The 18,837-nt window shown below is 39.6% G+C and overlaps 1 protein-coding gene across 1 annotated transcript in view; it reads right to left on the reverse strand.

Annotated features, from left to right (window-relative positions):
* The window catches only part of CLOCK (clock circadian regulator), a 65,377-nt gene that overhangs the window by 22,688 nt on the left and 23,852 nt on the right, over positions 1-18,837 (reverse strand). Inside the window, exons 3-10 of the mRNA XM_083367901.1 lie at positions 14,932-15,060; positions 14,353-14,444; positions 13,678-13,737; positions 11,297-11,445; positions 7,221-7,312; positions 6,294-6,383; positions 3,778-3,898; positions 587-700 (exon numbers count right to left, since the gene is read on the reverse strand). Coding sequence (XP_083224027.1) covers positions 587-700; positions 3,778-3,898; positions 6,294-6,383; positions 7,221-7,312; positions 11,297-11,445; positions 13,678-13,737; positions 14,353-14,399 — 673 coding nt within the window. The 5' untranslated portion in view covers positions 14,400-14,444; positions 14,932-15,060. The remainder of the gene's footprint in view (positions 1-586; positions 701-3,777; positions 3,899-6,293; positions 6,384-7,220; positions 7,313-11,296; positions 11,446-13,677; positions 13,738-14,352; positions 14,445-14,931; positions 15,061-18,837) is intronic.

Here is an 18,837-nt window from a genome sequence, read left to right on the forward strand (position 1 = left end):
AATATCAGCCTTCTGAGAACCAAAGTTAATGGGGAAGCCAGATTCCCTTAACAACTGTGTTACTAACTTACAGGCTGATGTGATTCACTTAACAACTGTGGCAAGAAAGGTCATAAAATGGAGCAAAACTCATTTAAACAAATGTCTCACTTAACCACAGAAATTTTGGGTTCAGTTGTGGTCATAAATCGAGGGCTACTTGTATAATTCCACTTCCATGTAAAGGGACGTGAGGTTGCAAGCTTGAACTCAGAAAAAAAAGCTCTTTAATATTCAGCTTTCTTCAAGGCTCGTTATACATTCCCATTTACAGCTCAATAATAATTATGACGAATGTAATGCAGCGTCTCTAAAATAATCAGCAGTTCAGGAAATTGAAACTAAATTGTTAATATCAATCTTTCATTGCCTGATGTTTTCACGCCCATACCCTTGTAACACTATCATTATCGATTTGGCATTATGCCTATTCATTGTAAAAAAAAAGCAAATAACTTTTCTTATTTGTTTTACCATTTCACAGATTGTCAAAACTGTGAAAAAATATTGCTTGTTAAAACGTAACTATGTGCTTTCATTAACTTACGGTTACTCAAGGATTTGAAGTTTCCTATGCATTTTACATATTCATATGTAGGTGGCTCTTTAGGGTCTATTGTCCCTCGAAGCATATGGCAACAGAACTCCAGTTGATTTTTTGCTGCAACAATAAATTCAATAAGTAACGAAATACCGAGGTTAAATTAAAAGCTGATATATTTGAGTAACGTGCGACACAAAATGAGAACCAATGGAAGAAGCTGCTTTTTGTATGGCGTAACATTTATCTTAGCCATATAAGTTTATTTTGAGTATCCTTGCACAATGTCTAGATGAGGGGTAGGCAACCTTGGCTCTTTTATGACTCGTGGACTTCAACTCCCAGAATTCCTGAGCCAGCCATGCTGAGGGGAAAGGGAGAGGTTTCCAAGCTGAGCCAAGGTGGCTCAGGAATTCTGGGAGTTGAAGTCCACGAGTCATTAAAAGAGCCAAGGTTGCCTACCCCTGGTCTAGATCTTTCACATTTATAAAATAATGTTTGTGCAAATGTACTGCATGTCTCTCCACATTCACATAGCTTTACGCCCAGACTAATATCACTATAACTGCAGTTTTTAACTTACTTTCTTAGCTCAAATTAACACTTTTTATCTATAGAACTATTGGCACTGCAAAATACTATGACTTATAACAGTCTTTTTTTTAAATCGGCTACATTGTGAGTGACCAGCTTTTATGAAACTCAGACAAATCACTGATAGAAATAGGCAGAAACCACTCGTTTCAGTCCGTGGACTACTGTTAAAATAGCTCTATCTTTTTTGAGTTTCCCCAAAGATAAATATCCAGTATTCACATTGGAAGTAAGATTTTGAATATCCCTCTGTTGTCCACTGATAAGAGAATGAGGAAAAACAAAATTAGCTGTAAGCGGTGGTGTGCTGGAGCTGGCATAATACTGGCTTGTGAGAGCTAATTCTTAAAGTTTTCTAGAATTCTGAAAGCTGGCTGGCAAAGGAGTTGAATCCCAACACCTAGTGTGCCAATCAACTGTTTGGCAAGGTAGTGATAATGGAGCTGGCAGAGTCAGTTGCTAAATATTGATCAGTTGTTAAATATTTCCTCTGGAAGGGACCTCAGAGATCTTCTAGTCCACCTTCCTGCTCAAGGCAGGAGACTTTACCATCCAGGTTATAAATGGTTGCCCAGTATATTTTTTAAACCTCCAGTGATGAAGTATCACAATGTTCTCACTGTCAGAAAATTTATCCTCACTTCTAAGTTGGATCTTCCTTTAACCAAGTTTTCACCTATTACTTCTTTCCTGCCCTGTGATCCTTTGGAGAATAAATCAATTTCCTCTTCTCTATGACAGTGTAGTAGCTATATGTGGGGGTTTTTTTCCAGCTAAAGTTGAGGAAAGATTACTTGTGCCAAATAAAAGAAATAGGAGCAGCGGCTTTCAACCTGCATCTCTATCAAACTTGAAAAATGTTCCAGTAAGCTATGCGCTTTTGGGGGGAAAAAATGGACATTTGCAGCAATGATAATTTATTCTACAAATAATACATATCAACACATCAAACATGTTGAAATGTTTTTGTGCCAAGGGTGTACATAAAGAACAATTATGCTTTTTCCTAAAGTAGTTATTGGGATTGAGAAGAAATTAGCTGATTGACATTTTCCACAAAATATGTCAAGTCTGCTAATTGATTCAGCTCAGAAATGATTGCCACAAAAACTCCAAAAAATGCAACACTAGAGAAAAGTGTAAAGAAATAATAAAAGGATCCCTTCCCCCTCAAAAATACACTGTAATTGGTTAGGGAAATAAAATTATTTCCAAATCATTCTGCTTTATCTTGAAATCTCTTATTTGGCTAAACCTAACACATTCAGTCTCGACTACTGTCCCAGTTTCAGATAATCCAACAGAGTTTAGACAATGTTATAGCTCTGAATGATAAAGAAGCTACCGTATTTTCTGGTGTATAAGACGACTGGGCGTATAAGACGACCCCTGACTTTTAAGAAGATTTTTAAGATTTTTCATCTTATACGCCGGAAAATACTTACATGCCAGTTGCCAAGTGTCCGACACAAGCCCGATTCAGCCCTGTCTGATGAAGATGGTGCAAAGCCGCCCTTTTGAAGCCCAAAGGGGCTTTTCCTTCCACCCACCCTTTGGAATACACGCAAGAGCTGCGTTCACACGACGCGCTCTTCCAGGCCAGACTCTGCAAACGGCACGCCAGAAGCCGCAACCACCGTGGGAACTCTGAGTCCCCGCCTTTCGGCAGCCTGCACAACCGAGTGCGATCCGGCTTTGAGATAGCATTTGCAGACGAAGCAGCTGCCGCGTCTGGAGCCAAGCCCCGCCCGGGAGGCGGTCGGCCAGGCGGGCCCGGAAGACGCGCTAGAGAGCTGGGCTTGGGGCGGCCATGTCGAGGCCGGCTGGCGAGGGCCGCTGCATGGTCTGCGGGTGAGAGGGGCGCCAAGTACCGCTGTCCAGGCTGCCGGGAGAAATAGTGGGTTACAGGGCGCGCTCTGCTTATGCTCAGATGCCGCTTGGGCGAGGGGGAGGGGCTTCCTGCCACTCCCGGGGTCTGTCGTTTGCAAGGGGGAGGGGAAGGGGCTTAGAGGCTCTTTGGGGGTGGGAAGGGAGGGTCACGTTGGAGGGGGGACTGGACTAAGGAGGCTTGAATTGCTTTGCAAAAACGGAAGCGCTTGATTGATTTATGTACTATTTTCCGGCATAAAAGACGACGGCGTATAAGACGACCCCCGACTTTTGAGAAGATTTTCATGGGTTAAAAAGTCGTCTTATACGCCGGAAAATACGGTAGTGTACAAATACAGTTTCCGGTCATTCCCTCCATTTCTGAAATTCAGAGTGTGTAATCTTTTATATAGCAAAAATAGTTCTGGATTAAGAAAGCTCTACTGTTTGGAGAAGCACAAAAGTACCAAAGACAATGAGACTGAAGAAACAGCTAAAGAGGCATAAAAAAACCTGTTAGGAAAAGGAAATAGTATCTGATGATAGGAATACACTTTAGTTGTTGGCGGTGTCATTTGTTTTGCATCATACTCTCCTTTTCATTTACTCAACAAGTGAATTACTTCAGTGAATTCTTACCCCAACAGATAAATAATTGTCTGTATATTTGTAAACATGCAGGGTTTTTAGGATATTTCCTTGTAACTATAAAATAATTCAAAATTTCAACTTACATTTTAAATATTCCGGGGTCAATGAATCACTTTCCAAAAGATGTGTGGATAGTATTTTATAAACCTCTGAATGTTCCCCCTCAGGGACAAAATTAAATATACTCTGATCCACAAGGTCAGACTAAATGAGGAAAAAAAACCAGATTGAAAACTAAAATGCAGTATTAATGAATCTCACTTTTTAATATAAAATCGAGCTGTCAAAGAGGAAAAAAAAGTATACATTCTGTAGCACATGATCAGGTATGCTACCTCAGTATTAATTTAGATGTGGCTAATAAAGGTTACTATATTCCCATTATTAGTTGTGTTTTAGTCCCATGAATATGGAAAGCACTGAACTCTTCAGTGGAGGAATGATAGTATCCAACTTTAAAGTAGCAGTTGTGCAACCTCTGTCTGTCTGCTGGACGGGTGACTTTGGGCCAGTCACCTCCTCAGACTCATGACAAACTACTTTTAAAAATTGCCTTGTTGTCGCTAGGAATAAAAAGTGACTTTAAAAAAAACCAGTTTTCTACCTCATTGTCTGCTTTATTACAGAAGCCTTTTTTGTAATTTCTGTATGGATATATAGCATAAAATAACCTCCTTTGACTTTTGGACTTCAAGTAATGAAATATTGTTTCAGAGTATTGATTTTCAAGTGTTCTGAAAAAATACACGTATAGTCAATAGGATTTTCTACTCGTTTTCTTGCAGGGGCAAAACTTCATGCCACAAGTACAAATATTTTTAGCTTCATAATGTATGAATGTGGGACAAGCTCTTCAGACTGCCTGTCTGGTTAGATGAAACTACTGGTAACAAGTTTGGACCTGGATCAGTAAGTGTAGAGAAGTACATACTGTATTTGCCAGCATATTTCAATTCACACATACAAGCATCTATCCTTCCATTCTATTATTATCGTTTGTTTATCCACTCTTCCAATCTTTAGTATATAAAAAAACTGCAACCAATTTTATGTCAGGTTTATTTTTTTGCCAAATAACACTCCATATCTTAATATACTTCTTTTGAAGCTAGTTTGTGCTACTGCATGAAATTCTATTCAATGAGAAAAAATGTTTTCAAAAACCAGAAGCCGTATCTTGAGATAATTACATTGGTTCTAGCCAAAAATATTGATGAAAGTGAACATTTAAAGCCTTAAAGAGAATGCATGCTTATATAAACTGCATTTTATTCTTCAACGTCCAAAATGAAAGCATAGGGCAAGTTTTGAAGATGGCCAGCCTAACTAGTATAGTGGAATGGTACGTTAAAGATCTTCAACTGTGTATCTTCCTTTCATGATGCCAACCAGAGATATTCCTAGTAGCCTACATGGGGAGGATACATGCATGTGGATTATTATATGCCATCATACTCCACCTGATCCTTCAATAATTTATTAATAATCTGTTAGTAATTGCAAAAAATGTATTACTTTCTCTACCCAGAGGCGGATTCAGGAACTTGCTGGATTTACACAGGCATTCCTAAGCACATTGCTAAGCACATTGATTTGTGCTTAGATTGTAAGCCGCCCTGAGTCTTCGGAGAAGGGCGGGATATAAATGGGATTAAAATAAAAATAAAAATAAATTCCTGCATGCTCCTTGCAGCATGTGTTTGCATATATTAAGCAGCAATATAGGTTTAAAACTTTTATTGTCCTTTTTGTATGTATGTATGTATGTATGTATGTATGTATGTGTCTTGTTTGCCAGCAGAGTTGTAATGGGTTCTAGGTAACATAAAATTGTATAGTTAAAAAAAATCAAGATTATGATTACTTTAAACAACAACATATATAACCCAATTAGCCAAATGAATATTAAAAGTGACAGGCTGGAACTGTTTAGCATGGCATCACTGATAATAATTCATCTCTTAAGACCTTCTGGAAAATCTATCCTTTTTAGGAATGGGATGAGTTTGGGGGGGTCTTCAAACAGAGGGCAGCTACTACAGAGAATGACCATGTCTGGCTTTCTATAAGGATCTTTAACAAATAGTCCCTAGTCAGTTATGGAAGACCAAGTCTGTAGAGGTTATATACCTAGCCATATTATGGTGACCTCACAATGCTAATACTGCCAAGTGCCACAGTTACTTAAAATACCGCAATGCCGGACAAACACTGGTGAATGGAGCAAGACGTGGTTTTAGGCCTGACAGAACTGAGGTGTATCTCCAGAAACTTTCCTTTCACAGCACTGACCTTAGAGAAACTATAGTACAAGACAGACCAGGCTTTCCTAAGCTGGTGCCCTCCTGGTGCAATGAATTTCAACTCACATAATTCACAGGAAGCCTGGCCTGAGAGGAAATCCAACGCATCGAGAGGGCACCAGGGCTGTGGAGAGCTGAGTGTAACACAGGAGAAGTTCCACTTGAGGAAAAACAAGAAAATCTTTTTAAAAAAAGATGAGAATGCTGTTTAAATTCCAGATTCTTAAATGGCAGATGGTAAATTGCCCATCAAATGACTTTAGAAGTTTGGTATCTCTCTGAAAGTGCGTACTTACTGGCAAATGTTCAAGTAAGGGGGTTACACTTTCTGATACATATATTATACTTCCATCTGTCATGATTGCTAGAAAAAAACCATCAAGAGCCTGAAATTAAACAAAAGAAACAGTTAGAGATAAACTGGTCTCTAACTGTTAATTTAGTTAACATTCAGTAAAAGGAAATAACTTAATTGAAAGTAAAAGTAAACCTGCTTTCCATGGTGAATAAATATATAGTTGGCAATGCTGAACATTATCTAAATAGAAGATCCTGGGTTAGGTTGGGAAAATGTACAGTACCTTATCGCTGAGATTATTTTTTATCTTATTTTTCAGTCTAAAAGACTCTCAACAGGACTAGAGTTCATTTTAGATTAAAAATTAAGAAGGCTGAAATTCAAATAACTTAAATAAAATATTGGCAAAAATATTATTTCAAAAAAACCAGAAGAAACAAAAACAGTATATATATATATATATATATATATATATATATATATATATATATATATATATATATATGACTAATTCTGCATGCCTTCTCAGACAATGGTGAAACAATAGTAAGCGTTTCAAAAGTCAGCCAAGTCATGGAAAAATGGAAAGCATTTTCTATAAGCTAGACCCAATCTTCTGGGCTTTGAAAAGTGATAAGATACATTAAAGCAGGAGGCCAACATTAGTCCAAGAGCCAATTTAATCTTACAAATATGCAAATATGATATTCCAAATAATAAACAAGGCATCTTCCCTCCCATTTCCCCTGAATAGCATTCTGCATAAGTGACATTTCTTTGGAACATATTTTAACATACTATTAATAAAAATGCACTTTAAGGATAAAGGTAAAGCTAAAACGTTATGTTCAACTATGCCAATATAATATAAAAAAGCAACAACAATAATAGTCTAATCACATATTTTAAAATAAAAACACATTACCTCTAACATTAACTGAGTGAATTCTTCATTAGTAAGGAATGTGGGCTTCCAGTCCTGTCGAATCTCACTGGCATCTGACTGGGCACTGATTTCTACAAAAGAATAGAAATTTTCTGTCTATAAAGATGATCTACTGTACCTGTCCACCTTTGTATGCTGCTAACAACCTAGTCATTCTAGATGGGGAGAAGGCAATAAGCTATGTGTAAAGACTAAAAACGAGAGTACCGAGTCAGTCAAACAGATGAAAAACAAAAGGTTCATTTCGCAAGATAGCTCAGTTTGCATTTTGCTTCGAAGTGTCTGGCCAGGATCCTACAAGACTATTATTTTCCAACAGCAAATGTCCATTCTCCATGCAAATGAAGTGAGTTGTTAATCCTTTGTTAAGTTCCAAGATTCCATCCAGCTAACTAACACAATATCTTACTTACTTGACCTTAAATTGGAGAATACTTTATTTGCAGCTACCAAAAATATAACTAAAATTCACTTTAAAATCTGGCTGCAGCCAAACCATTCTTATTTTTTATCAGTAATGTGCTACAAATCAATGAAGCTCACAAACGTAAGATAAACTTAAAATCTTATTTAATTAACTTGCATGGGATGGAAGTTCTATAGCACAGGGCTTTTCAACCTTTTCATCCATTGTACCACTTTTAGGATATGGCAACATCCGAGGACCACCATTCGCCTAGCAAGGAGTCAAAAACTTGATGACCAAAAAAAAAAAAAAAGGGAAAAAGTGATGGAGTACAGGTAGTCCTCAACTTACAACAGTGACTGTTCGAAGTTACAATGGGACTGAAAAAAATGCCCCCCAAGCCACAGCCGAGCAAGACACCTGCCTGCCCTCCCGGCAGCGCTCTTCCTCCTGTCCGAGGTTTTCACTGTTGTGAGCATTTCTGTTGAGGATTGGCAGTGGGGGGTGGGGTGGGGGGGTGTTTGGTTTTTATTCCCCCCCCCCCCCGTCTGCTGGGTGGTTGCAGCAGGTTTTGGTCACTTCACATGACCCTGGGACACTGTGACTGTCATAAATATGAATCAGTTGCCAAGCATATGAATGTAAATCACAAGACCCTGGAGATGCTGCAACATTCCAGCTGATCGGCGCTTCTTCTGGGCTCAGAAGCACCAGGATCAGCACAGAGATCCAGATGGAGCCTGGCACTGATCCTGGCGCTCCCGCTGAGCCCTGACAGCCCTACATCTCCAGCCGTCTCTCGCTCAGGCTTGTGCGGTGCTGCCACCGGTTCAGCTCATTCCCCTCCCCAGCTACCACTTTTCTAAGATGGTCACATACCACCTGCCAGGTGCCCATGTACCACAGGTGGTACCCGTACCCCTGGTTGAAAAGCCCTGCTATAGCAGACATGTCAAACTCGTGACATCACGTGACGTCGTGCGACAGTTTTGCCATTGCCGGCAATGGGGTGGGTGCGGCTTCCACGTGTCGCTTCCGGCCCACGGGCCAGCAGTTTGACACCCCTGTTCTACAGAGAATGGGAAAAAATTTCATTCTAAGAAGCTCAAGCATGAAAGGGACAAGGGAACACTTGCATCTGATCTGTCAATCAAACCTAAACCAATCAATCCAAACGGTGAGCAGAAAAATCAGTTAAGGCCAAGAAAAGGTGGGCTTTAAAAAGAGGACCGGGAAATTCTATTTTGCCTTTGGCGTAACTTCTTTTTTAAGGGGCGGAGTAGAGCAGCTTTCCAGTTGGCACACAGCCCAGTGAGCAAGACTCTTAATTCTCAGGGAATTGGAAAATGGAGAGACAGGAAATATTTAGCAATTTAAGAACTAGTGGACATACAAGTGAATTAGAATCTACTTTTTGTTTGTTGTAAACCACTCTCCTGCTTTTATGCAAAAATTGGTTTTAAGGAAGTCCTTGGCCTCCAATTTTCTGTATTGGTTCTGCGTGCATGTTTATTTATTTATTTATTATTTATTTATTATTTATCTCCCGAAGGACTCAGGGCGGCTAACAACAATAAAAGCAACAATACAAAAGTTAAAAGAAATTAAAAAAACCAGCCCCAAAATAAATTAACTAAACAATTCTTTAGGCTAAAAATAAACAGCCCTTTCGCTTAATTCCTTCCTATATTGCCTTTCACATGTATCACTATAACTTAAGTGGATTTTTTTTTAAATTTTTCCCAAAATCAGCCCACCCATTCTGGGAAGAACTTCAATTATAACACACACATTCTTGCTGGGCCAAGGAAATGGATAGGAGATCTGTCTTTTGACTCCCTTCAAGTAAAAGTCCAGAGAGAAGGGTTTTGTCTGGAATGAAGTGGACAACAACGTTTACTATCTAAGCTTTCACAAGAAGAGGTGAGAATTATAGATCTAAAACATTCCTCATGAGAATCATGGGGCCAATTCACCTGTTTGCATATGTGCATATATGGTGTTTGGTGTTGTTGTTTTTTTGCGGCCGTGTTTATATAACTCTAATAAATTCAGTAATTTCACTAAAGAAAGACTTTTAGAAATAAGTCACTGTTAATAGCAATAGCACTTAAGACTTACCGTATTTTTCGGACCATAAGACGCACCGGACCATAAGACGCACCCAGTTTTTAGAACAGGAAAACAAGAAAAAAATTCTTTCTCCTTCTCTCTCTCTCCCTCTTTTTCTCTCTCTCTCTCTTTCTCTCCCTCCCTCTCCCATTGTCCCTTCCTTCCTTCCTTCCTTCCTTCCTTCCCTCCCTTCTTTGTCCTTCCCTCTCTGCATTAGAGCAGTACCCGCGGAGGCGGCCCTGCAGCCCGGCTTTCTCTTGCTGAAAGCAAGCTGAAACGGAGTGAGGGAGATTGCCAGAAATGCGAATCGGCCGATCTCGCGCTCCTGCAAACTCTCTCGCTCGGTTTCAGCTTCCCTTGCTACAAGAGAAAGCAGGCTGAAACGAGGCAGATTGCAGCAGCGCGAGATCAGCCGATTCGCATTCCTGGCAATCTCCCTCACTCCGTTTCAGCCTGCTTTCTCTTGTAGCAAGGGAAACTGAAACCGAGTGAGGGAGAGTGCAGGAGCGTGAGATCGGCGTTTCTCAGCACGTGCCGATTCGTGCTCCTGGCAATCTCCCTTGCTTTCCACTTGCGGAGGTTGCGGCTGGCCATACGGATCACCTTCGGACCATAAGACGCACCCTCGTTTTCCCCACTTTTGGGAAAAAAAGTGCATCTTATGGTCCGAAAAATACCGTATATACCATGCCACAGTGCTTTACTGCCCTCTCTAAGTGATTTACAGAGTCAGCATATGGTTCCCCCAACAATCTGGGCCCTCATTTTACTGACCTTGGAAGGATGGAAGGCTGAATCAAACTTCAGCCAGTCAGGATCGAACTGCGCAGAGTTAGCCTGCAATACTGCATTCTAACCACTGCACCACCAGGGCTCAAGGTAAAGAAAAGTTGAACTTATTGTCAAAACATTTCTTGTTTGCTATAATGTAACCAGTTACCTTCAAAAGCACAGATAACTTTCAGAAAATTTTTGTGTTCTTTTCTAGAGTTGTAAAATCCCTTGAAATGAAGTGGTTTGAAAGGCATGGAAACCCCGTAAAACACAATCATTTAAAGCCTATATCTGCACGTATATAGTTTTGACTGGGGGGAAAAAATGAAGCAAAGAGGCTATATGTACACATCTATGTGGAAACAGCCAGAAACTACTTACAAAGCAGCTATGCAAGCTTGAAAAAGATGTGGCTGCTTTAAAAATTCAAAGAGGAGTGCTACTTATCTATTGTTAACGAACCACCTCTTTCAAAGGATTTGCTTAATCTTACTATTTTTCATCTTCGAAATGTTATATTTTGCGGTGGTGGTGGTTGCTTATGGTCTATCCATTTAAACTATTGGTTCCAGTGATTTCTCAATAACTCATCTGCCAACGTCTCTAAAATGTTATATACTGGGATAGGGGGGAACTGAGCATGTATTTATACATTTTGTACCATTATTTCAGAAGATTTTCCCCTGGAGCTGCACAAAGGACGATAATATATTTATCAACTTCAAAAAATTCACAACTTTTGTGTAACATCCAAAAAAATTACCTTTGTGCTTCCTTAAAAAGTCAATACTCTTCTGCAATACAGTGGATTTATCCATCTTTCGAGCATTGCCTGGAAGCATGGATCCCAGTTCTTTGATGAGTACATTAAATTGATCTCTGCGTTTCTTTTCAGACTTGTTTCTTGATACTCTATTAAAAAAATAATTATAACTAACATAAGAGAGAATGGCATTATATAAATTCTTGATGGGTCTGAATCCTGATGAAGACATGTTATAGCCAGATTGAAGTCATAACATTTAACTCTTATCACAACTAAGAGAAGAATCCAAGGTCTTGCAAAGTCTAGAGCAGGGGTAGGCAACCTCGGCTCTTTTATGACTCATGGACTTCAACTCCCAGAATCTGACTCAGGAATTCTGGGAGTTGAAGTCCATGAGTCATAAAAGAGCCGAGGTTGCCTACCCCTGCTCTAGAGGAATGCTGGATCTAGTAGAGAGGAGTCAGGCTGGTCAGATGGATGTCCCACAATAAATCTCAAAGGAAGTTTTATGGGTAAAAAAAGTAGGCAATCCTATCACTAACAGGACCGGAAATTGAATATTTTAGGCAGTCATGAATCGGAAGCCTCCTTAGTTTCTTTAGCTATCTGCCCATTTTCCAAAGTACATAACCACCAATTGACATAATACCTTTCCCAACCATTTACATGGTAAGAAAGAAGAAAGTATAAATTTCCACCAGAAAATCCAACATCACTGTTTCAGAAGTTATTACAAAGCATTCCAATCCCATCACCCTTGTCACCAAAAAGCTCCTCCTACTGATTTCATATATATATATATATATATATATATATATATATATATATATATATATATATATATATATATACAAATTGATAAATAGAATATAACTAAGTCTAGATTCAGGGACGCGGTGGCTCAGTGGGTTAGGACACTGAGCTTGTCGATCAGAAGGTTGGCAGTTTGGCAGGTCGAATCCCCAGTGCCACGTAACAGAGTGAGCGCCTGTTACTTGTCCCAGCTTCTGCCAACCTAGCAGTTCGAAAGCACGTAAAAATGCAAATAGAAAAATAGGGACCACTACAGTGGGAAGGTAACAGCGTTTTGTGCGCCTTTGGTGTCTAGTCATGCCAGCCACATGACCACGGAGATGTCCTTGGACAAGCGCTGGCTCTTCGGCTTTCCGTAGAGTTGGAAACGACTAGCATGCATGTGCGGGTGAATCTTTACCTTTACCTTTAAGTCTAGATTCAGCAAACCCATTTTCCCCCTTAATTTTTTAATCTTGTGTCAATTAATTATTTTAAAATATATAGAAATTATCCAGGAAAAAAATATAGGACTATTCATCAACTATGGTATTTTGGAATTAAGAATACATATGTCACCTTCTCCACTGTTGCTATGAGAAACTTGGTTGGAGATTCATCTCCTTTTTCAAAGCCGTGATCAGGACTACTAGTCAAAATAATTATGTGAAAACTTTAGCCGTGTAATTTTTTTCAACGGAGCTGAAATATTCACTTTAGACACACTAATTGTCTTGATGTGTCCACTTTAACTTTTTTTTTAAAGAAACAGTTTCTAAATAGTTGCACATATGGAAATACAAGAATTTTTTTAAAAATGTAGAAGTCTGGAATCTCCTTAGAATAAAATGGAAAAAAAGTTATTTGCTCAGCACTTTTCTTACAGTAATTAGTAAATAAATTACTACTCAATGTTTAATGTAAGACAGATACTGTCACTTCCACACTGACGACAATGGGAATGGAAGAAGAAAAGAATATTTCCAGTCAATATTTCATTTACTTTCCATATCTCTCCACCTTATGGAGATTGTTTGAAAACGCTATCTTTGAATTGTTGTTGTTGTTAGTTGCGAAGTCGTGTCCGACCCATCGCAACCCCATGGACAACGTTCCTCCTGGCCTTCCTGTCCTCTGCCATCTTCTGGAGTCCCTTTAAGCTCACGCCTACTGCTTCAGTGACTCCATCCAGCCACCTCATTCTCTGTCGTCCCCTTCTTCTCTTGCCCTCAATCTTTCCCAGCATTAGGCTCTTCTCCAGTGTGTCCTTCCTTCTCATTAGGCGGCCAAAGTATTTGAGTTTCAGCTTCAGGATCTGGCCTTCCAAAGAACGGTCAGGGTTGATCTCCTCTAGGACTGAGTGGTTTGATCGCCTTGCAGTCCAAGGGACTCGCAGGAGTCTTCTCCAGCACCATAGTTCAAAGGCTTCAATTCTTTGGCGCTCAACCTTTCTCATGGTCCAACTTTCACATCCATACATTGCAACTGGGAAGACCATAGCCTTGACAGAATGCCATTTCAATGCCTAAATACACCTCTTGGCCACAAATAAAGAGGTTTCATGCTAGCTCTTCCGCAAAACAAACCTCTTTGCTTTATCCTTGTCATCTTCTTCCGCAAGCCCATCGAAAATGCTGCCATCATCTCTGCCAAAAAAAGAAAAAAAAGAAGGGTTTTAGAGCAGAGTTCCCCAACCCCAACCCCTGGCCCACAGCCCACTACTGGGACATGAGCTATTCAAAACAGGGCCACCCGAAGTGGCAGGCGAGAGCACACGTGTGCACATGCTGTCCATTTGCACTACTGGCAGGCATGTGTGCCCACTGCTCGCACAAATGGAGCTGAGCACACACACCACTCACGCAGAACCATCCCCTCCCACCCTATGCCAGTCGGCAAAGCCGGAAAGGTTGAGAACCAATTGCAGAGTAGTGTTGATCACGAAGACATAACCAGAAGCAGAGATACTTCAGTTATCTATTTATTTATTTATTTTGTACCCCATTTTGTCCCGCATTTCATGCAAATGATGATGTATGTATCTCAAAAAGAGATACATACAGCACATTCCTACCAAGCTTTTTTTTTTTAGTCCACACCCACGTCTCAATCATATTTTGGAATAATGTGAAAGGTTAATTCTAATTTGTAACAAATAGAAGGTCAATATTTCACCTACTCTTCTTTGAAATTCTCATTTAGAACATGGGTAACTTTCAAGAATATAAACTTAAAATGAACAAAACTAAGCAATAACTTACCTATCTGCAATGGAGCTCATTTTATGGGTGCTTATGGTAAGGAACATAACATATCACACTTTAGTCTTGTGGTAGACATTTGTAATTCTGATCTGCAGGTAAATGCAATAAAAGGAAATAGAATTCACCATTTTTCCTTCTATTTTCTAATGAATTCCAACAAACCACCCAAACACTGAAGTCTCTTGGAATCAGTATCTTCAATATAGCTCCTTTTCTCATCAGATCATGCCAAATCACGTGCCACCATAAAAACCAAGAAGAAATCAATATCAAACTTTGCTATTTAAAAAAAAGGCTCAAAAATCCCATTAATGATGCCTTGGCATACCTAATCTAGATTCCTACATTCAGTCTGTAGCCTTACATAAAAAATTTTTGGATATGAGCTGTCACTACTGTGACCACTGCCTGTGGATGGCCTTGGGTTAGGCTGAAACAAGAAATAAGATTTGGGACCTAGCAAGGTAATCTAAAATACTTAACATTTTACATATACATATACATATACATATACATACACACACACACACACACACACACACACACACACACAAATTTCAAGTTGCAATATTTTACCGTGTATTCCTTTCTGGATGACGAATGGCGATATTCTACAAAGACTGAGTTCAGAAGGGCCAATTTTTGAAAGAACAGTTTCTTCAGAATGTATTACCCATAGAGGTTCTTTTACATTCTAGCTTATTACTGTTTAAAAGAAAAAATAATGTTTTAATTCAAAGGAGGAACACCCAATATTAATCATAATACTGGCAATAATAACAGTATCAAAACAATATGTTTAATAACATAAGAAATGCTTGTTGGAGACCAATAAGACTATTTAATCCAGTATTTTGTGCCTATAGTGACTAATTAGATGCAAAGGTACCACTTATGTTCTCCCAGCAACTGGTGTTCACTTTCAATCTTGATATCACTTTAAAAATATAAAAGTTGCCAAAGGTGACAGCCATAACTAAACCTCATGAAGGGGAACTCCACGGCTTAACTGTGTAGTCTGCGTAGAAATGTTTTCCTTTGCCTCTCAGTTTCTTAATTTAATCTCATATTCTAAAATGGAGAGAAATTATCTATTATTTCCATACTATGAAGAATTATGTACATGCACAGTTCCATACAAACCCATCCCATTTATTGTCCTTCTACATGTAAAAACTCTCAACTATTTCTCCCCTGTAGTTATCCCAGACTCCAAAAGACCTTCTTGATTCCTATATGGAAAGTTACAAAGTTCTGCATTCCTGAGTTCTAGTGATAAATCTCTTTACACTAACAAGACTTGTTTTTTATAATTGTCCTTGCTTCAAGATAAAACCTCTGCCTTTCCCCAATTATAATTATGAAGTCTGCATTCCTGTGATAAACCTTTGCCCCCTGCTTCATTTATAACAAGACTTGTCTTTTATAATTGTCCTTGCTTTGAGTTATGTTTCAAGTTATGTTTCAAGTCATGCCTTTCAAAGATATGCCTTCCTGATGACAACCCTTGTATTTTCTGTTAGCATACGATAAGCTATGCATTATTGTTTCCTGTAATGACCTTTGCCCTCTTCATTAGCAGTTCTCTGTTAGCATAAACTATGTTTTATTGTTTCCTGTGATGACTTTTGCTCTCTTCAATAGCAGTTGTATACAATGAGTTATGTTTTCCCTTTGACCTTACATATGTTGCTCCCTCATGAGTGTGTTTCCCCCTCCCTTATGAAACAGCCTAATAAAAAGAGGGTGTGCGAAGCTGTTCGGGGGAGACCATCCACCCCGGGCACATCAAACTTGTGTTGGTGCCTCAGTTTGTCCTAGGACTCTGTCCCTGAGCTATCGCAGTTCCCAAGTGTGACCGTTGGAACGTCCGGCACACTGGGTCGGTGGCAAAGGGCAAGATCCTTCCATATTCAAGGTGTTCACCCTTGCGAGGGTCCCTCTAAATTCTCACCCCTGTCACGGGGCTCTAAGAGTTGAGGCCAGAACCCTGATCAGTCGCTCAGCGCAACAACTGGGGGCTCATCCGTTGGATAGCGGCTTCAACTCCACAGTACGACTCCTGTCCAGGGGTGTACTGCCTGCCCTCCTGTTCTCACGCACCTCGGAGAAGGCTTTTACTCGTGAGTAATGGGCTCTCCACTTTTCAAAGTTTCGTCAGGTCATAGGGACAAACTTTTTAATATAGTGCAGAAGGCTAATTTTGTTCAAAAACACAATGGCACCATGGTCCATCTTGTAGGAAAGAGACTTTTTACAAAACGTTTACAATATATTAACAAACATTGTCCGGCTTATCCGGAATCAGGCACTTTGTCTGTTATAACCTGGGAAAAGCTAGGTAAATATCTTCACAATCATCCCAGGGCACCTGCTGACATTTTGTCTGCATGGCAAGCAGTGAGGGCAGCATTAAAACTTTTGCCATCTCCTTTAGATCTGACATCTTCTACCTCTAAACCTCTTGATCACTCTTCTGATCTTCCGCCTTCATCCGTGCCGCCCCCACCCTATGAAAAATCAGAGAAACTTCCTCCTATTGCTGTGCCTGTCCCCCCCTCTCCTCTGCCTCCGGAGAATCTTCCTTCTACTCTTTGCCCTGCTGTGCCTGTCTCTCCCTCTGACAAAGAGGAAAAAGCCTCTGAGCTCGTTGCCATTACTATTTCTAACGCCCCCTCCCCCCTTCCCTCCTCCTCCTTCTCCAAATCTCTCTCCTCACTCAAGGGGCACCTTTTGTTCACTCTATGCTTGCAGCTCATGCCTCCGGGACATTTCTTTTCCTCTTAATGCTTCTAACCCCTCTGAACTTTTCACTGATTCTCTTTTTCATTAAGCCTTTTCAGTTTCTCCGGCTCCCCCTCCTTATGAGGATTCAGCCGGGAGAAACTCAGCACAATTGAACATGGAAGATTTGTCATCTTGTTATCCTGTTAATTTTTTGCCGCCACCAGCAGCCGGAGGTTAACCAATCCAAGAAGTCTACACCCTTGCATCATGAATTGATCAACTATGTGCAAGGATTTTTAATAAGTATAGGTAAGCTAACATGGTTTTGACTCTATCACAATATCTTGTTTGGGTATCTGAATATAAATAAAAAAGACATAGAGAAAAAATTCTTGCTGGATTACCTCAAGGAGTAAATAGGGATCAATTATTTGGCACGGGACAATTCATTACGAATGACCAACAGGCTCAAAGCCCAAGGGAGGCTTTTAATTTGATACAGGAAGGTTTTGCAAAGGTTTATCAAGGTCCCAATCAGGCTTATTCAGAATTTGTGGATAGATTGCAGGAAGAAAATACAAGGCAAATAGACAATGAATATGCTCAAAATGACCTCCTGTTAAAATTGGCTTATGTGGGGCTTGAAAGAGCCTCTTGGGGTGAGCTGTTCTCGGTAAAGTCCAGGGGCGCGCCTGTTGATTTCAACTGCCTGGACTTGTCTGAGATCTAGCTTCCCATTGCAGGCTCCGAGCCAAGCTAAATTGACAATTCTGGTCTACCAAATCAAAGAATAGGAAAGTAGTTTTTGTTGTAAACCTAAAGAAAAGAAAAATCAAAGAAATAAAATCAATTTTTTCTTCTATCTTTTTCTTTTAATCTAGCTCTTTGGATTATTGTTTTGGCCTAAAACCCCAAATTGATATGTGTGTTTTGTTCTGTTTTAAATAAATGTTGTTTTAATAGTATGTGTGTATATATGTCTGTCTGTGTTGTTCTGTGTTATTTCCAAGACTTGGAAGAGGGTCAAAATCCTCTCTGATAACACCAAACAAAAAGGCCTTATTTAACAATGTATGGTTTGTCTGGAGAAAGTATGAAATGAAATTTTTGTATGTGAAATTGTTTATGCAAGCAGTCAGAATGGAAGTGAATGAGTTAATTTGCTGATATGTACATGTGAGTGTGTTAGCCCTCAAAACTGCAGATTTTATTGTTGTAAAAGCCATGGATGATGTGTGAGAGAAAATGCATGTAAGGAGAGAAAACTATTTTTTTTTAGTGGTGAGATTTTTGTAAAGTTTCTTTTACCCCCCCCCCCAACCCCGCTCTGTTACTTTAAGAGTGCGAAAGGGAGAGACAGCCAGAAAGGGGGGGTGGCTGGTCCTTTTAACCATTTTTTTTTCTCTGCTTAGAGTTCCAGTCTGAGAAAGGGGGGTGGATGTGAAACTTGATACCCACTCTTGCAGTTTCAGCTTGCAATTTTTTTTACTCGAAAGAGGAGAGATTCTTTGTTGGACAAGTTTTTGGAATTCTTTGAGTTTTAGTTAAACATCACCCAAAAAGAAGTTTTTGGAAATCTTTGAGTTTTAGTTAAACATCACCCAAAAGAAATTACTCTGATCTTTTTGTGAAGTTGTTTTTTGTTTTTGTTTTTTTTGTTTTTGCTGTTTTTGTGTCTGTGTGCAGGACACATTGATAGAAGGTGATATCTGGGAGAATTTCCCTCCCTTAATCAGCACTAGCCTGTGGATTTTA

Source organism: Vipera ursinii, assembly GCF_947247035.1.
Source record: "Vipera ursinii genome assembly, chromosome: 7".
Lineage (NCBI taxonomy): Eukaryota > Metazoa > Chordata > Lepidosauria > Squamata > Viperidae > Vipera > Vipera ursinii.